This window comes from Hylobates moloch, unplaced genomic scaffold, assembly GCF_009828535.3.
Source record: "Hylobates moloch isolate HMO894 unplaced genomic scaffold, HMol_V3 SCAFFOLD_8, whole genome shotgun sequence".
NCBI lineage: Eukaryota > Metazoa > Chordata > Mammalia > Primates > Hylobatidae > Hylobates > Hylobates moloch.
In genome coordinates, this window is record NW_026652283.1 from 5,953,655 (window position 1) to 5,970,969 (window position 17,315).

The 17,315-nt window shown below is 50.1% G+C and overlaps 1 protein-coding gene across 1 annotated transcript in view; it reads right to left on the reverse strand.

Annotated features, from left to right (window-relative positions):
• Positions 1-17,315, reverse strand: part of VWF (von Willebrand factor) — a 178,923-nt gene that overhangs the window by 85,906 nt on the left and 75,702 nt on the right. Inside the window, exons 17-20 of the mRNA XM_032159366.2 lie at positions 14,017-14,111; positions 11,588-11,748; positions 3,363-3,466; positions 1,662-1,800 (exon numbers count right to left, since the gene is read on the reverse strand). Coding sequence (XP_032015257.1) covers positions 1,662-1,800; positions 3,363-3,466; positions 11,588-11,748; positions 14,017-14,111 — 499 coding nt within the window. The remainder of the gene's footprint in view (positions 1-1,661; positions 1,801-3,362; positions 3,467-11,587; positions 11,749-14,016; positions 14,112-17,315) is intronic.

Sequence of the window (17,315 nt, forward strand, 5' to 3'; positions counted from 1 at the left end):
CGCATGCTCATGCATACACACATGCACACATACATACATATGTCCATATAACACACACAATCTGACCTCTGTAAGATTCCATTCAACTTAATGGGATTGTTAGGTTAAACGGCTTTGTGTTAGGTTGATGCATGGCGAAGGTTAAAAGAGGAAACAAGGGTGTAAGTGCTTTATTTGTTCTTATCTTCAGCTGAGATTTCTGAAAGAGAGGGAGTTAGGTCTTGATGATACTCCCCAAAGGAGGATGGCAGAAAGGGGAGGGGCCCCAGGACAATGCATCAGAAGACAACAGAACCAGCTGTAGGAAAGGAAAACAAGCCGCACACACAGGGCACCGTTTGGAGGGGGAATCTTTAAAACTGGTCTACTTGGGAAAGCTGGACTGGGCAGGGAAGAGCTGGGAGCAGTAGATGCTGACCGGCTGTCTGGTCCTTGCTGCACTGAATTAATTTTTTCCTGGATGTTCAGATTTGAAACAGGCTGGGTAGTTGTTCTGCAAAGCTGGTGTCTCCTTGTCTTTTGCTGCTGAGGCTGGGAAGCTTCCATATAGAATCTCTGGGAAAGCTCTAAAGGGGCGCATACCCCCTGGATCACAGGTTCCTTGCCTGGTCTGCATGCCCTGTGTCCCAGCACACCGCCTGCCTCTCTGGGCCAGCCCAGGTGTGAGGTGGGGACTGCGGAGGCTGCTGCTGGCTCCGCCCCATGCCCAGCGTGCTCTACATGAGTGGTCGGTCCACAGTCACCCACGCTGCCTGACTCACCAGCTCCTGCAACTCAGCCTCTGGGGCTGGGGCTCCTATGGGTTTGTGGTCTTCCATTCAGACCACACCAAGCCCCCACCCCCCCTCCTCCTGGGAATGGAGACAGAGGGACCATATTTGTTTAAAGCTTCATAGAGTACAGCGCCTCGGCTCTGGTGAGAAAAGCACTCATACTTCCTTGCTTACACAGCTGATGTCAACCAGCAAGAGAAACTTACAAGAATCCACACGGTGGGGAGTGGGAGGCGGAGGGGCTGCTGCCCACACTCACCGGTGAGGATTCCTGGACAAGTTCTCATCTGCTGGGCAGGATGACTTTCCTGTGTCCCATCTTCCCACTCCTCCCATTCTGAATTGTACCAAGTTAGACATTAAAATGGCAGAGAATTCCACAAAGCCATACTGTGGGAGGCAAACTCCAGGGGTCATTTCAACCATCCCCCCATCCAGGGCCACTGCACAACACCTGCAGACTGTGCACTGCCCAGGGTGCTGGAAGGGAGGCTGAGCGGGACTGACATCCCAGCCCAACCCACTCCCTGAGCTATGCACCCTGACTGAGGCTGTGTCTACCAGAAGGAACAGATACCTGTTTCTAATTCCACATCTGTGCTAATGTGGACTGGCAGTAGCCTTTCTCCTACACCAATCCTCAACAACAAACAAGCTTCTGTCTCGTTTTATAAGTCCCCAGCTGAGCAGAGGGAAAATGGACAACCACTTTGAGCTTCAAATCCCCTACCGCTTCGGGCACTTCTGTGAAGGACTGGGAAATACTCCAGTAGAAACCAGACCCCGGAGTTGTTTCCGCAGACAGACCCGCAGAACCCAACCTGAGGCCACGCCTCCCACCCCTCCTAGAAAGAGACAGCACCCTCTCCCCATCTCCCCACCTCTCACCTGCACCAGAACGTACTGGCACTCCCCGGGGAACATGTATTTGAGCCCGTCGAAGGTGAGGTAGTGGGCCATGCCGATCGTGGAGCACGTGGCGTCACACACATGGTCTGTGCAGTTCCACTTCCGGTCCCGACAGACACTAGGAGCAGTCATGGCAGGGATGACAAGTTGGGCACCTTGGGTTTGAGGGGCCCATCTGGGCAATGGAGACAATGAAGGAACACAGAATACTCCGGGTGCCTCCCAACCCTCCAGGAAGCCCAAGGAAGCTGAGGACCTGTAGCGCGGAGTGTGGACTTCACAGGCCCAGCATGGGGCCCAGCAGGAGACAAGGAAGCCTAGTGGCTCCCCCTAAAACGGGGAAACTGAAGCAAAGAAGGGAAGGGGTTGTCCAAAGCGAGCCAGGCAGCCAGGGAGGAGGCCTGGATGCTCTTTAGGCCTCCTATTATGAATTCGCTCAGCCTCACCCTGGAAGCCACATGTACCTGAGATTGGCCACAGGGTCTCTGTAAAACAGACACACTGATGTTGAAAGCCTGAGGCTAATGGGAAAACCAAGACAGAACAGCAGGAAAGCCCAGAGTCTGGAAAAGACTGATGAAGCACGCACTTCTGCCAGGAGCGGTTCTGTGTGCATAGCTACACGTTAAGATGTATGTACCTACATGTTAAAATCTATAGTGATCTGCCCACTGCCACGTGTCCCACCCTGCCACCACCCGTAACCAGAGCTGACATCAAGCAGCCCACTTGTGCGTCAGAGGTAGTAAGCTCAGACCTCAAGCCCAAGAGACGGCCCTCTCTACCTCTGTCCAGTAGGCCTCTTTCCAAGGCTGTGCACAGCCACCAAGTCAAAGGCAGGGTGAATGAGCAGGGTGAGGGGTTACGTACAGGATGGCCAAGGAAAAGGGAGAAGGTAACCAGCCACCCTCACCTCAAACCACGCCGTTGCAAGCACACTCACGATGTGCTCATGGGCAGTGTAAGGCCTGCAAGGAAAGGACCCTCCAGGCCCCGAGCCCACAGGCAGCTTGGCCACAAATGCAACGACTGGTGGGGCGAGGTCCCTGTCTTCCCTGGGGCCCATCTCCCTGAACAGAAATACAAGCTGAGCATTCCTAATCCAAAACTCTGAAGTCCAAAATGTTCTGAAACCCAAAACTTTGAGCACCAACATGACACCGCATGGGTGGCTGAGAAGGTGACACCTTTACTTTCTGATGGTTCAGTGTACACAAAACTTTGTTTCATGCACAAACATCAAAAACACTAAATACACATTAAATATATATTTAAAATATTGTATAAACTTACCCTCAGGCTATGTGCATAAGGTGTATATGAACCATAAATAAATGTCATGTTTAGACTCGGGTCCCATCCCTAAGACACCTCATTATGTATATGCAAATATTTCAAAGTCCAAAATAATCCAAAATCCAAAACAGCTGTGGTCCCAGGCATTTCGGATAAGGGCTACTGTACTAACCTGTTGAATAGTGTCTATGCAGGATGGGCACAGGTGATGAAAAAGATCGTCCCCATTTTACAGATGGAGAAACCCAGGCACGGAGGAAAGGCAGAGAGTAACCAGGTTCCCACAGGGGGCTGGAGGCAAGTGCGGAAGGTCCTGTGGCCGCGTGCACCCTCACTCCACCTGCAGGGCCTGGGTGCCCAGCGCAGCCCCTCACTGAGCCTCACCAAGTGTTGCAGCCAATCTTCACTGTTTCTCCGGGGGCATACTCCTTGCCCTGATGGAAGCAGGGACACCTTTCCAGGGCCACACATCTGTTTTCATGCCGGACCTAAGAGAAAAGAATCCAAAAGTCTTCAGGGTCACAGTGACTGATCTAAAGCCCTCCTCCAGCCCACTCCGGGAAGTGTTGTCTGAGACTTGAGCCTACGGGTAAGCCCCGCACTGGGACCGGCACCAGAACCAGGGCTGAGCCAGGGGGAACAGCTTCCACTGCAGGCCAAGCCAGGACAGGGAGCCCAGGCCCAGGCCGGGGCTTGGCAAACATGGGTCCCCATCTACATGGCTCCTCCCTGTCAGCTAAAGACACTGACTGCCCTCTGCCCTGTCGTGCCCTGCTGAGGCACTGTAACCTGGACACTTTTGCAAAGGTACTTCAAAAAATCATGTCCACAGGCCTTGAAATGCACATACTCTTACACCCAGCCATCCCAAGAAAAGGATTTCTCTGAGGGAAACAGAATTATGGACAAAGATTGATGGAGAATTATTTATCATTGCAAAAAAAATTGGAAACAATTAATAGGAAAATGGCTAAATCCATTAAGGAATCGCCAGGCGCCGGTATCCTATGGTGCTATTACAATGGCCCTTTGGAAGAATCTTAAATGAGGTGAGAAATACTTATGCTGTTAATTTTTAAAATAGGAAGAAAAACTGTATATACATATGGTTCCAAATTTATACATATTTCACAAAAGACTAGAAGGAAACACAGAACCTGCCTCCAGGTGGTGAGCTGGGATAGGTGAGTGGGAGGATTTAATTTTCTTTTTCGGTTTTAAAATTTTTTTCCAAGTGTTCTTCAATGAGCATGTATTATGTTTATAATTAAAGAAAATGAACACTATATTGAATAAAATTAATATGTACTTAATACTCTGGAGGTGAGGGCCAAATATTGGGCATAAGTAGGAATCGATCAGAACTAGAGTCTGGGGGCTGGTCCAAGCCACAGGCCCTCTCCTGCCCAGTCTCCCGTATCCCGGTTCACTCTCCACGGGGTATGCTCTACTTCCCCGTCCTCATCCCTCAGGAAACTACTTACGTGAGCATGTTGCACTCCTCAGGTCTGTTGGGGAAATAAAAGAACTAAGCACCACCAGCCCCCGAAGAGTCAGCCAAACCCACTCTGAGCTCAACATGCAGACACGCTTCTGTCCTGACTCCAGGGGGCAGCCCTAGGTGCCTGTCCTGATGTGGCCTAGCCTTGGGGGCTCTCAAAGAGGCCTGGGTCACCACCAGGTGAAGGACTGTGGCACGTTGGCTCCAGAGCTCCCTGCAGGGCGAGAAGCTCCCAGTCTGGAGAGCTCCAGATCCACGTGACCCAGTCACTCCCCAGACAAGCCCGAGCTCCCAGGCCTGGAGCTGGACAAATCCCTAGGAATGGGGCAATCTTGGGCAGAACAAAGGGCTTTCAAGGACCCAGGCTAGAATCGTATGTGAGTATGTGTGTGTTGGGGCGGTTGGGGGGAGGGAAATAGGAAGAATCCTCCACTACTTAATGCCACCTTCACCCAACTTCAGGAGGTGTTCTCGCGTCTCTGGAAGCCCAGCTGATGGGGCGGAATGACAGTGCAGAGCATAAGATGCAGGTTGACCCCACTCTTGGCAGCTCTTACCTCCCGGAACCACTGTTCTTGGGAGGCAATGAGCTTAGGCACCCAGTAGGGAAGATGGCACCTTGGTAGGAGCTGGGAGGGGCTGAAAAACCTCTCTCTAGCAGAGCATTCAAAGCCTCTGTCACAATTAGGGTTCATTTCCACGTCGCCCTGTCCAGTGTCAGCTCTGACTTAAGCCTGAGGCCCGCCACCTAGTGGCTGCTATAAGAATTACTGAGGCATCCCACGGATGCCTTACAGTCAACGGAAACCAGATAATATGCCTCCTTGTAGCAAATACCACGTGGGACAGAAGTGCAGGGATGGTCTCCAGGAAGCAGAGCCAGGCTCCCCTTACCCCAGCAGCACATGTTGCCCCTCACCCTTGGGCAGGCCGGGCTGGGGGCTCCCAGGCCTCTTGGTCTGCACGCTGCATGTTTTTACCTCTCACCATGATATTCAACCCATGGGACAACCCACCATGCATTCACGGCCCAGGGAGACCCTCCTGTCACCCAGGTGTGGGTCTATGGAAGCCCAGCCCTCCTCCAGCAGACAGAACACTCCAGTCCCAGCTCAGGTGTGAGATAACAACGCCATGACTGCAGCCGCCACCTCCCCCTCCTTCTGAGGACCCACTGCAAACCACGTGGCTGCTCTCTGCCCTGACTCATATTAGCAAGAGGAGGTTATTAATTCATGGACAGCAATATTATAATAAGACCTTGATATTAAGTGAGGACTGCTACGAAGGCCACAGTGGTGTGGAGTTAGGTCGTAAGACGCTGGAGAGGAGACAAAACACAACCTTCAGTGAGAGGAAAGGGTTTCCAGGACACAGCATGAGACGTCCTGACTTGCGAGAGAAGAGCAGGTAACAACAGCCCAGCTGAAAACACCCAGAGAATCCCAAGTGGCAAAGACATTCAGGGAGGTGGAAATTCACGGCGGTAAACAGGCGTGGAAATAAAGGGGATTTAGGGGATGGATGGGACCCAGAGGGGACCTGTGCAGAGAAGTGGGGCAGGCCAGCACAGCAGTCCCTGACCAAATTTTGTGGCAAGTCACTTAAACCTCACAGTTAAAATGAAGAGAACCACCTCCGTCTAGTATCTGTCCCTTTGGGACATCAGAAGGCTACTAAGATGAAGTCTATGAATGTCCCCTGAAGACCTCAGAAGAAAGCCTGGCAAAAACACTCGTCCCATCATTCACCAACTCATGACATCTTCAGTCCGAAAGGGCTCAGGCTGAGAATGTGGTCTTACGTGTTGGTCCGCTCCAAGAAAAATTATAAAGTAGGAAAATACTGGTCTTGTTACCTTTCTCTGAAAAGGCCCCATTGTCCCCAGACTCTCCATACATGAACACCATTGTGACCCACTCTCCAAAATCTTTTTTACCTTCCAACTGCCCCTCATTCATTTTCCTAACCCCATCAGTACTTTCAGGCCAAAGCAGCCAAACTCAGCCAGAAGTCTGCAAGGAAAAGAGTGATCTGATTAAAGCACTCCTGTCCTCCTATGAAGATTTATGAGGTTCCGCTTTTTTAAAACCTCTCGCCTGTTAAGCAAAATGCATTTTTGCTTATTATACTTCAGTAAGCCCGACTGAGTGACAAATCATGGACCATGTAGGAGATATTTCTGAAACAGGCCCATCCTTGGATCTTTTAAAATGTAAAATGCCCACATGTGAGGCCGCCTCTGGATGGGCCCTTGAACCCAAGCTCTGAACTTTAAGAAGTGGTGCCCAACACCTTCAGTCTTCATATGGGGCCAGTGACGAAACTGGACATCCTGGGATCAGGGACATAACCACACTTCTCGCCACCAAGAGGCTCCTAATACCAGCAGTTTGGGAGATGTAGCTGCTAGGTTTCAAACGGGAAGTCAGCATCTCCCAGACAGAGGCCGAAGTGTTTCAGATTGGAGGAGCCCTGTCTCAGAGTCAGGAGACCAGAATTTCCACTATACAACTACGAAGCCTTGACCCGGCCGGCTCTGTTCCCTTTCTGTCCTCAGTCTCCTCCCGTGTGGCAGAAGAGGCTGACATAATGGCACCTCAGGGCTTCTTCTTCTCCGCCCTCTACGATGCTCCCAGTTATCCCTGTGGCCGGACTCAGGAAGGGTGAGCAGGGCAGTGAGTTGTGCTTTGCTGTCACCTAGTGGTGGTAGCAGGTAATATTCTTAATATTCTTTTTTTTTTTTTTTTTTGAGACGGAGTCTTGCTCTGTCGCCCAGGCTGGAGTGCAGTGGCACAATCTCGGCTCACTGCAAGCTTCGCCTCCCGGGTTCACGCCATTCTCCTGTCTCAGCCTCCCGCGTAGCTGGGACTACAGGCGCCCGCCATCACGCCCAGCTAATTTTTTGTATTTTTAGTAGAGACGGGGTTTCACCATGTTAGCCAGAATGGTCTCGATCTCCTGACCTTGTGATCCGCCCGCCTCAGCCTCCCAAAGTGCTGGGATTACAGGCTTGAGCCACCGCGCCGGGCCGCATGTAGCAGGTAATATTCTAACTTGAAGAGACGGACGCTTGAGGCAAGCATCGCTCCAAGAATTTCTGAACTAGAGAAAAATACCTGGGAGATCTTCCAGCACAACCCCCTCATTTGATCGATTCTCAGAAAGTGAACACTGGGATCTAAAAAGTTGCTCCTGTGTGTGCTAATTCCCTGCAGCGTCTCTGTTCATACCAGGATTCACGGTTTCCCACCATGAACTTACTGTAATAGTTAGTGGTCATTAAACCACCACTCACTAAGCACCCCCCACGTGCTCGCTGCTGTCATCTCCAGTCTTCCCAACAGCCTGCAAGCCAATTTTACAGAGAAGAAAATTAAGACGCCAAGATGTTAAGTGACTTGCCACTCACTTAAGTGGATGTTAGGTGAGACATTAGGAGGCAGGATTCAAACCTGGAAGTGTGAGGTTCCGGTACCATGCCGTTTCCACGCGGCTTCTCTGCCCTTCATTTATCATGGTGCGGACCACTTAGCAAAGGGACCCCCATCCTCCTCATTCCCATGCCAGGAGACCTTTGCACGATGGCAGGAACAGATACAGCCTGCAGCTTGTGGGGTCAACCAGAAAACCTCTGCTCTAAGCAGGTGCCAGGCCTGGGACAAATCAGAAAGAGAGGGGCTCTTTCTCTGCCCCCGCCAATATTTTCAAACAGGTGCTTCTGGGCATATGGTGGACCCTGAGAGACACCTTAGAGGAGGAGAGACAATCTTCGGCTGAGAACAGGGCTGCTCAAAGTGCATTCCCTGGGCCAGGGCCAGCCTGTGAGGACACAAGCACAGAAACTAAGAGAAAGTGTTTAGAAAATCTTAGGGAAATTTGGCAGAGTCACGTCATGTCTGTTATATGTCATAAAAAGTGGGAGGTGAGAGTTTAGATTTGGGGCTCATGAAAAAAAGGAAAGAAAACATTTTTTAAGGCCGGGCGTGGTGGTTCACACCTGTAATCCCAGCACTTTGGGAGACGGAGGCAGGCAGACCACCTGAGGTCAGGAGTTCGAGACCAGCCTGGCCAACACGGCGAAACCCCATCTCTACTAAAAATACAAAAATCAGCTGGGTGTGGTCACGTGCACCTGTAATCCCAGCTACTCAGGAGGCTGAGGCAGGAGAATCACTTGGACCTGGGAGGTGGGGGTTGCAGTGAGCCGAGACTGTGCCACTGCACTACAGCCTGTGTGACAAAGCAAAACTCCGTCTCGAAAAAAAAATTTATTTTCGAGACAGAATCTCGCTCTGTCACCCAGGCTGGAGTACAGTGGTGCAATCTCAGCTCACTGCAACCTCCGCCTCCTGGGTTCACGCCATTCTCCTGCCTCAGCCTCCTGAGTAGCTGGGACTACAGGCGTGCACCATCACGCCCAGCTAATTTTTTGTATTTTTAGTAGAGACGGGGTTTCACCGTGTTGGCCAGGATGATCTCGATCTCCTGACCTCTTAATCTACCTGCCTTGGCCTCCCAAAGTGCTGGGATTACAGGCGTGAGCCACTGCTCCCGGCTGAAAATATTTTTTAATTGGGTGGGATCATATTATTTTTGTCATTGCTTTTGTTTTATTTTTATGAGAATTCATTTTTATTGTATTTACAAAAGCATGGGTCCACAGCAGGCTGGAAATCTAAGAAAAAGCATCCTTTACGGGTCTCTCCTATGGACAGCAGGAGGAACTGATGGGTGCAGCCTCTGAGACAGCCTTGGATAGTTACAGAAACATCAATGAAAGCTATTCCTGCACTTCTGTAGAACTCTCTGGCTTTAAAGTGCTTTCACACACATCTCCTTGGGGCCCACAGCCATGCATCATGGAGGCAGAACAGGAATTAGGTGTCTACGTAACACACGAGGTGACGGGGCTTCCGGTAAAGACTGAAGGATTGTGCAAGAGCATGGAGTGGGGAAGCAGGGAAGCCTGGCCTGACAGGTCTGCACCCCGTTCCTGCTGGGTGCTCTTTCTGCTCTCCCTAGATCTGGCCCCAGGAAAAAGCCACTTCCCTTTCCCCTTTCAAGTCCTCAGAAGAATGCAGAATCCGTGACCCCTTCCCCAAGCCCTTAGTGACATCCCACAACCCTGCCCCTTCACAAGGGACAGACTGGACAGAGTAACACCCTGAGGGATAATGTCTGCACCATCAGATGGGCCCAAACAGGGTGTTTCCAGGCCCAGCCCCATTTTCTTTGTGTTATGGCCAAGAACACATGTCCCGTGATGCAGCCAGCACGCTGCGCACACTTAATAAATTACACGGACTTCTCTGCTCTCTCGAATCTGGCCTCAACAATTTGCACATTCACCAGCATTGCAATGAAGCAGTTGTGAAAATAACCCAATCTCTTACAATAGGAACTTGCAAGTTTATAACCCCCTGTGGCTGAAGTGTGAGTCACCTCGTCACGTGACAGGTATCCAAGTGCTATCCTAAGAATGCATGCCCAGTGCTTCAGGAATGCCAACGAGTGCCTAACAGGACAGCCACAGCCTATATTGGAGGTCTCATTGTCCTCTTTTTTGGATTTGGAGCCATAATATAATTATTGTGGTTATTAATATTTAAGGCTATCTGTATTTTTTCCTTCATGACAAAAAAGTTCATTTCAAAGCATATCCGGTGCTGACACAGTCCTCTGAGTGATGTTCCTTTTCCTGCTGAGTATGATGAAGAGACAATGATCTACGCCTCCCCCACACCAAAACTCTGAGACACTCTACATAAGAGGCCCCAGGGATAAAGAAGAGCAATAAGGAAGATTCCCCTACCCTCTCCTATTTTTTGTTCCTACCCAGGTCTGAGATTCCCCTCCTTAGAGACCCTTCGTGATATCCACCTTCTGCTAAGGCACCAAACAACCCTTCCAATTCAAAGATGCTCATTGGCCAATCGCTAGCTCTCCTCATCAGAAAAAACAGTTCCAAAACCCTCAGAGGCTAAGACAGAGGAGGGGAGAATTAACAAGAGTTGGTCTCTCTGTTTGGGAGAAGAAAGAGTTGAAGGGGAAGTAGAAAAGTAAGCATCTGTCCTTCACACACAGCAATCCCAGCCTTCCTGAGAGACACTGGTAACTGAGTCCACGTTCCCTCTACAGAATATTGACAGCTCCCACAGTCCAGGACACTGCCTCTCAAGTGGAGTCCTGGGCATCACTGAGTCCCCTCCACAGCCATCTGAGAGCCACCCTCTCCCATTCTGGCCTCTACAGCCCCTGCCCCAACCCCTCACCATTCACTTTGGGTATAAGGAATTGGAGTCGGGGAAAACAAGAAGACGGGATGCATTTTGAAAGAGAAACATCTGGAAGTTGCATCCTTCAGGGTGTATGCATAATCTATTTAATGCTACACTGGCTAAGATTAGACTTGGGAGGGAGGTAAGGAGGAGTAGTCATCCTCAGATCATTGCCACCAGCAGCAGAACATCCACATAGGAGCCAAGAGTCGCAAACCAGCACGGCCTTGGATGCGCGGCCTCCATGCCTGCTTCAGGCACAGCACCGGAGTCATGGAATGTTAAGAGCTGGCCAAGACCTACGACTCACATTACAGATGAGGAAAACAAGCTTCGTTGTGGGGAAGAGACTTGCTGGGCCCATGGCTTGCTAGTGACACGGCAGGGACATCAATGTCTTTTTTTGAAATAGAAAGTTATATGCATATACGTCAATCATATGCAAATTTATGTGTGTCCCTCCATTTTCATGGCATGGAAGGCAGCCCCTGGGAAAATTTAGTGGGAATGCTTGTTTTTACTTGTAAGTATTTTCTGGAAATTCTTTGCTTCCTATGGCACTCCTGCAAGCTAAGTTCTTATATTTTTGTCAGATTCCGTGAGGATCAACCCCAGGCATTTTCCTAACAACTCCCTCCCTGACTTTGGCAGCTGACTTCGCCACAGAAGAGCCTCCCCTCCTCCATGCCCCCATGACCAACACCACCTCCATTACCGTCCTTGTTTAGCCCTTGTTTCTTCCTCTCTCTGGCTCCACAGCCCCCTCACTCATCCCTGCCTCCAGGAAAACTGAAGGGCAGGCACCAGCTCTGTGCCTGGTGACTCACCATGCCTGGGGGGCAGAGGCAGCCAGAGACACAGCCCATGCTCATGCACTCCAGGTCGTAGTTCTGGCACGTTTTGGCACACTCGAGCCCTTCGGCCCGCGGGTTGTCAGCGGGACACACCAGCTTGACCATGGGGGGCCGACAGGATAGGCTCCTTTTGCCTTGAAGGTAGGAAAAGCAAAGAGATGATTAGTGAAGGAGAGAATGGACCTACCTTCCACACTGTCCTTTGGTCCCCTAGAGGCTGTGACTAAATTTAAGAGACTCAGAGGTGCCCACTCGTGGGGACCAGCTGCTGCCTGAGCCAGGGTCCCTGTATGGGGCTGGAAGGGCATCTTCTCACCTGGGCTTCTGACCGCTGGCTTACATTGGTGGCAGCTCTTCTGACCCCAGCTCTCATCTAACGTCCCGTACTTGTCATCACCCTTAACCTTGCTATAGCAGGTTACATTGAATCAGGATGCATTGTGGAAATTTCCAGACCCAGGCTTGAAAAGACCTGAGTTTGGGTGCTAAAAAGGAGTTTTAATGGACCCAACAGAATCATTCCTAAATGGTTACAACTAATGTGGGGAGAGAAGGCCATTTGACCACAATGGCTTTACAAGAGATCTTTGCTCGCGTCAACCCCTGCCCAGCCACTCCATGTGAATTTGCAACACCTGCAACACTCCATCCCTGGACACTCCAATCTCCCCTCCCTGCTGCTTCCCCTCTGATATCCTGCATATGTTCTTCTCACCATCTGATATACTATACATCTCACTTACTTGTTCACTGTCCTCCCCAAGCCACTGGGCCCACTAAAACGCATGTTCCATGAAGCCAGGGATTTCTATCTACTTTGCTCATTGACATATCCTACTTCGTGGCAATTAGTAGGTATCAATGGCTAATTGGGTAATGCTGACAGCAGATGACTGATACTGCACCTTTCTTTCCAAAGCCCAGGTGCACTTAATAGCATTTGTATCACATACTCGCTCCTGTGGGCAAAAAAAGTCAAAATTTCTAGCCTCATTTTTATATGGAAATTCTTGTGAGAAAACTGAAACTCCAAAAGCTTTTCCCAATCTGCACAGAATCCCAGGAGTTTTCTGACTTTGAAAAAGATTACGTTTTCCAGTGACCAGACTAGGGATTCTGAGCAGAAGCACGGAAGGTAGGTCTGAGAGGCAGAATGCAACAGAGAGAGTGGGTGTGGGGGAAACGCTCTGAGAGGGAGAGAAGAAGATGCAGAAGGATGGAGTGATCTTGAGGTCACAAGTTCTGGTCTTAACTTTTGAGCCACCCATGCCCTCAGGATCTTGCCCCAGCTCTAGGCTGAGAGACACTCTCTAGTCGGTCATGCCGGGAGCCAGACCTCTCACGCAGGGCAAGCCAGGAAGCAAACAGCATGGCACAGGGCCAAGGGTCCCTTGGACAGAAGGAGCCTTATGGAAAGTGAGAGGCAGAGAGGGAAGCAGTCAAGCTGGAGATTGAAGACAGCCATTTATCTCTCTCCCACTGGAAGAGTCCTTTCTAAGCAAGGATAAGCCTTCTGGAAGCAAATAAGGGCCCTGTGATCCATAAATGTGAACGTGAAACCCCCAGTACCAGGTCAGCCCCTTCTCCCTTCTGTGCCTGGTCCTTAAACAGTACAACAGGCCAGGCGTGGTGGCTCATGCCTGTAATCCCAGCAGTTTGGGAGGCCGAGGCGGGCAGATCACTTGAGGTCAGGAGTTCGAGACCAGCCTGGCCAACATGGCAAAACCCCGTCTCTACTAAAAATACAAAAAAATAGCCAGGTGTGGTGGCACATGCCTGTAATTCCAGCTACTTGGGAGGCTGAGGCACAAGAATTGCTTGAACCCAGGAGGCAGAGGTTGCAGTCAACTGAGATTGCACCACTGCACTCCAGCCTGGGTGACAGAGTGAGATTCTCAAAAAAAAAAAAGACAGTGCAGCCACCGTCAGGACCTTCGAATGGAGAGCAATGGACCCAACCCTTCTCTTTCTCTCTTTCAAACCCATCCAAGAAGCTTTCTAAAGAGCTGTCTTCATCAGCATGTCCATAGGAAACAAGAGGCCAACAAAGAAGGGTGACTGTCATCACAATCAAGGCCACCAACTCACTCACAGCTATCCACTGGGTTAAGGTCTCCATGGGCAAAATAGGGGTCTCATAGAATTTATCTACAAGTCTTTCCCCTTACGCGAAATCAAATATTCCTTGCCTCAGTGATTGGGATTTACACATGCAAAGACATGTCTTGGCCTGAAAGTCACTCACACAAACCCAGAAATTATGGCGATCCTGGGCGAAGCCAGACTCGTGCCTGGATGCACACACACATCAGACGGTGTCACCCAGCTCTCTCCCGCCATTCCACATGTGAGGAATCCAGGCAGGATGGAGTCAACGGGCCTTCCAGGGGGACAGTACTCACTGCGATGAGACAGGGGACTGCTGAGGACAGCGTCGGGTAGCAAGCTTCCGGGGACTCCACTCATGGTACAATGCATGAAGCCATCCTCACAGTAGCTGCGGAGAGGAAAATCATAGCCGAGCTTCACAAGACTCGTCTATACTCGCTGCCTCCACATCTTCACCTCCCACTCACTCTCTGCCCCTTCCAACCAGGTCCCAGTCCCATAACCCCTCCTGAAGCACAGCTTGCTAACGTCACCAACGGATGATCTCCAAGTCACTAAATCCCACGGGACTTTTTTCGGTTATTTTCTTAATTGATCCCATTCAACATTATTCATCACTGTTGAACACTCCACTCTTCTAGAAAAAAATATATATATATTTATCTCTCCAGGTTTTCCTCCCACTTCCTTGGTTCCTCTTTCTCAGCCTCAGCTTTCACGCGCCCCCACTGCCTGGCGTTTAAATATCGGCCTTCCCCAGGCTCTGTCCCAGGCTCATTCCTCTTCTCACACTCTGCTGCCATCCACATCCCCAGCTCCAATCACAGACTTGACTCATAAATCTACATCAGCAGCTCAGACCACTCCTTTGAACCCCAGACCCATATGCTCAAAAGCCTACATGGTCTCACTAATGTAGTGAGTCTCAAACACGCTTCAAACTCAGTTTATTCAAAACTGAACTCACGATCCCCCCACCAAAGCCAATTCTCCTCCAGGGCTGATTCACTGAATGGTGACGCCATCCATCTGGCTTCGCAACCAGAAACCCAGGATCATCCCTGCCACTGTCTCCTCCCTCATCCTCTCTATCTGATTCATCACCAAGCCCTTGGACTTGGCCTCCAATATACCACTGAAATTCATATCCACTTTATCTCCACTGTCATGAGACAAGACACTATGACCTCTTGCCTGGACTATGCAAAAGTCTCCTAACTGACTGCATATTTTTATAAAACGTGTGTGGTTGCTTTGTATGTATGTATGTTTAATTTGTATAAATGATATCACATAGCACGCTGTGTTTTTGCTTTTCCCATTGAGCACCGTGTTTGTAAGATTCATCCCTGTGAAGACATGGACCACTTGTCTGTGACTTCTGTTGCACAATACACCTTTTACCCACTCAGTGTCCCAGTGATTGACATAGGTTGTCACCTGCTCCTCACCACCACAAACAAAGCTGTGCTGAACATCTGCAGACATGTGTCCTAATGAACGTGAGTAAGGATTTCTTTAGTCTCTCTGCACAGAGGCAGAAGTGCAGGGATGGCAGGTGTGAATACCTGACCTGCACATGATGTGCCAAGTACTCTCCTAGATGGCTCACCCAGTCTATGCCCTACAAAAGCAGATGAGGCCTCCATGCCCCTCAGCTCTGCATTAGCCAGATGTCTAATTTTTCCAGTCTAGTATGAAGTCATACTCATTGCTTTAATTTGCATTTCTCTGACTGTAATAATTTTATTCAGTTTTGTTTTGTTTTGTTTTGCTTTGTTTGGAGACCAAGTCTCACTCTGTCGCCAGGCTGGAGTGCAGTGGCTCGATCTCAGCTCACTGCAACCTCCAACTCCCTGGTTCAAGTGATTCTCCTGCCTCAGCCTCCCGAGTAGCTGGGATTACAGGCATGCGCCACCACACCCAGCTAATTTTTGTATTTTTAGTAGAGACGGGGTTTCACCATGTTGGCCAGGATGATCTCGATCTCCTGACTTCGTGATCCACCTGCCTTGGCCTCCCACAGTGCTGGGATTACAGGCGTGAGCCAACGCGCCTTGCCTGTTTTTGTTTTTTTGAGACAGTCTTACTCTGTCGCCCAGGCTGGAGTGCAGTGGCACGATCTCAGCTCACTGCAACCTCCACCTCCCAGGGTCAAGCAATTCTCCTGCCTCAGCCTCCGGAGTAGCTGGGATTACAGGCACGCACCACCAGGCCCAGCTAATTTTTTTATGTTTAGTGAAGACAGGGTTTCACCATGTTGACCAAGCTGGTCTCAAACTCCTGACCTCAAGTGATCCTCCTACCTTGGCCTCCCAAAGTGCTGGGATTACAGGTGTGAGCCACCTTGCCCAATTGACTGTAATGATTTTGAACATTTTTAATGCAGCTGCTGTTCAATAAATATCTGTTGAATGAATGACAGAATCAGCCCTTCCCTTTCTGAGCACATGCAGAACCTGCGCCTTCTTCTGGTTTTTAACTAATACCTAGTTTTAAGAGAGAAAATTGCGCCCACCGCCGTAAATGTCATGTTCTATCTGTCACTTGGACATGACCCAAAAGCTTAATTTTCTAAAAAGCCTCGAAGATAGGTTTAAAATCAACTCCTGGCCCTGAGCCTGGTCTGCAGAAGAATCACTACTCCGCTGTGATGGCCACTGGGATGACCAAGCACGTGGTCTGCAGAACCTCCAGGCCACGGCATTTCACCCTTCTGCCACCTTTTCATGACCGCCACTAGCACCTGCTCCAGTGAGGCTCATTCTCCAGTGTGTTGTCTAAAGAATAAAAATAAACAGCCGCACACAGGCCCCGAGGTCCTTCCGACACACCTTCTCCATGAAACCCAATTTTCTAAATGAAGTGGAGAGACAAGCTGCTCACTAGCTTTCAGCTCTGGTGCCTAAAAGAGAGACAAGGAGGACGCAGACATGGAGAGGTCGCTGATGTCAAACCCTAAAAAGAGCCCAAAGCCAGGGTCACTCCCCAGCCCTGTTCACCCAGGGGCCAATGCACACCTTCTCCCACCTTCTCTGTTTTAGTGAAATAGCCAGCACAGTTGCTGCCCTCCCAAGCCATACCAACTTCCTATAGTCTAGCCTCTTTCCTTACCACTGAAACATGGAGGCCACCATGACCTTCTGATCGCCAAATTCAACCATCTATTCTCACTGTAATATGGAGAGTTCAAGAATCCCTGGGTTCTAGTCACTTGCTGGCTGATTTAGGAAAGTGATAATCTCTCTAAGCCTCAATTCTTTACTAAAAAAGCAAACCTTGCCTGCCCAACAGCGTTGTTTTAAGGTCCCAGAGAGAAACTCCGGGAAAACTGTAGCCAGACAACTGCAGTAAAACAGCACTGGGCTAAGGCCAAGTGATCAAACCCACAGAGGAGGTCCTTACTCCCCTCTGCCCTTCATTTCTGTGATACGGCGCTGCTCTAGTTCTGCCCTTTTTACTGGCCTTTGATCTTTGGCGTCTCTCATTCAATCCTCTTGTTCTTCCTCTTGCCCTCTGAACATTCCCCCAAGTTCCGACTCAGTCCTCTTTTCTGCCCTCTGGCCCACTCCCCTTAGGGATCCTCGCTACT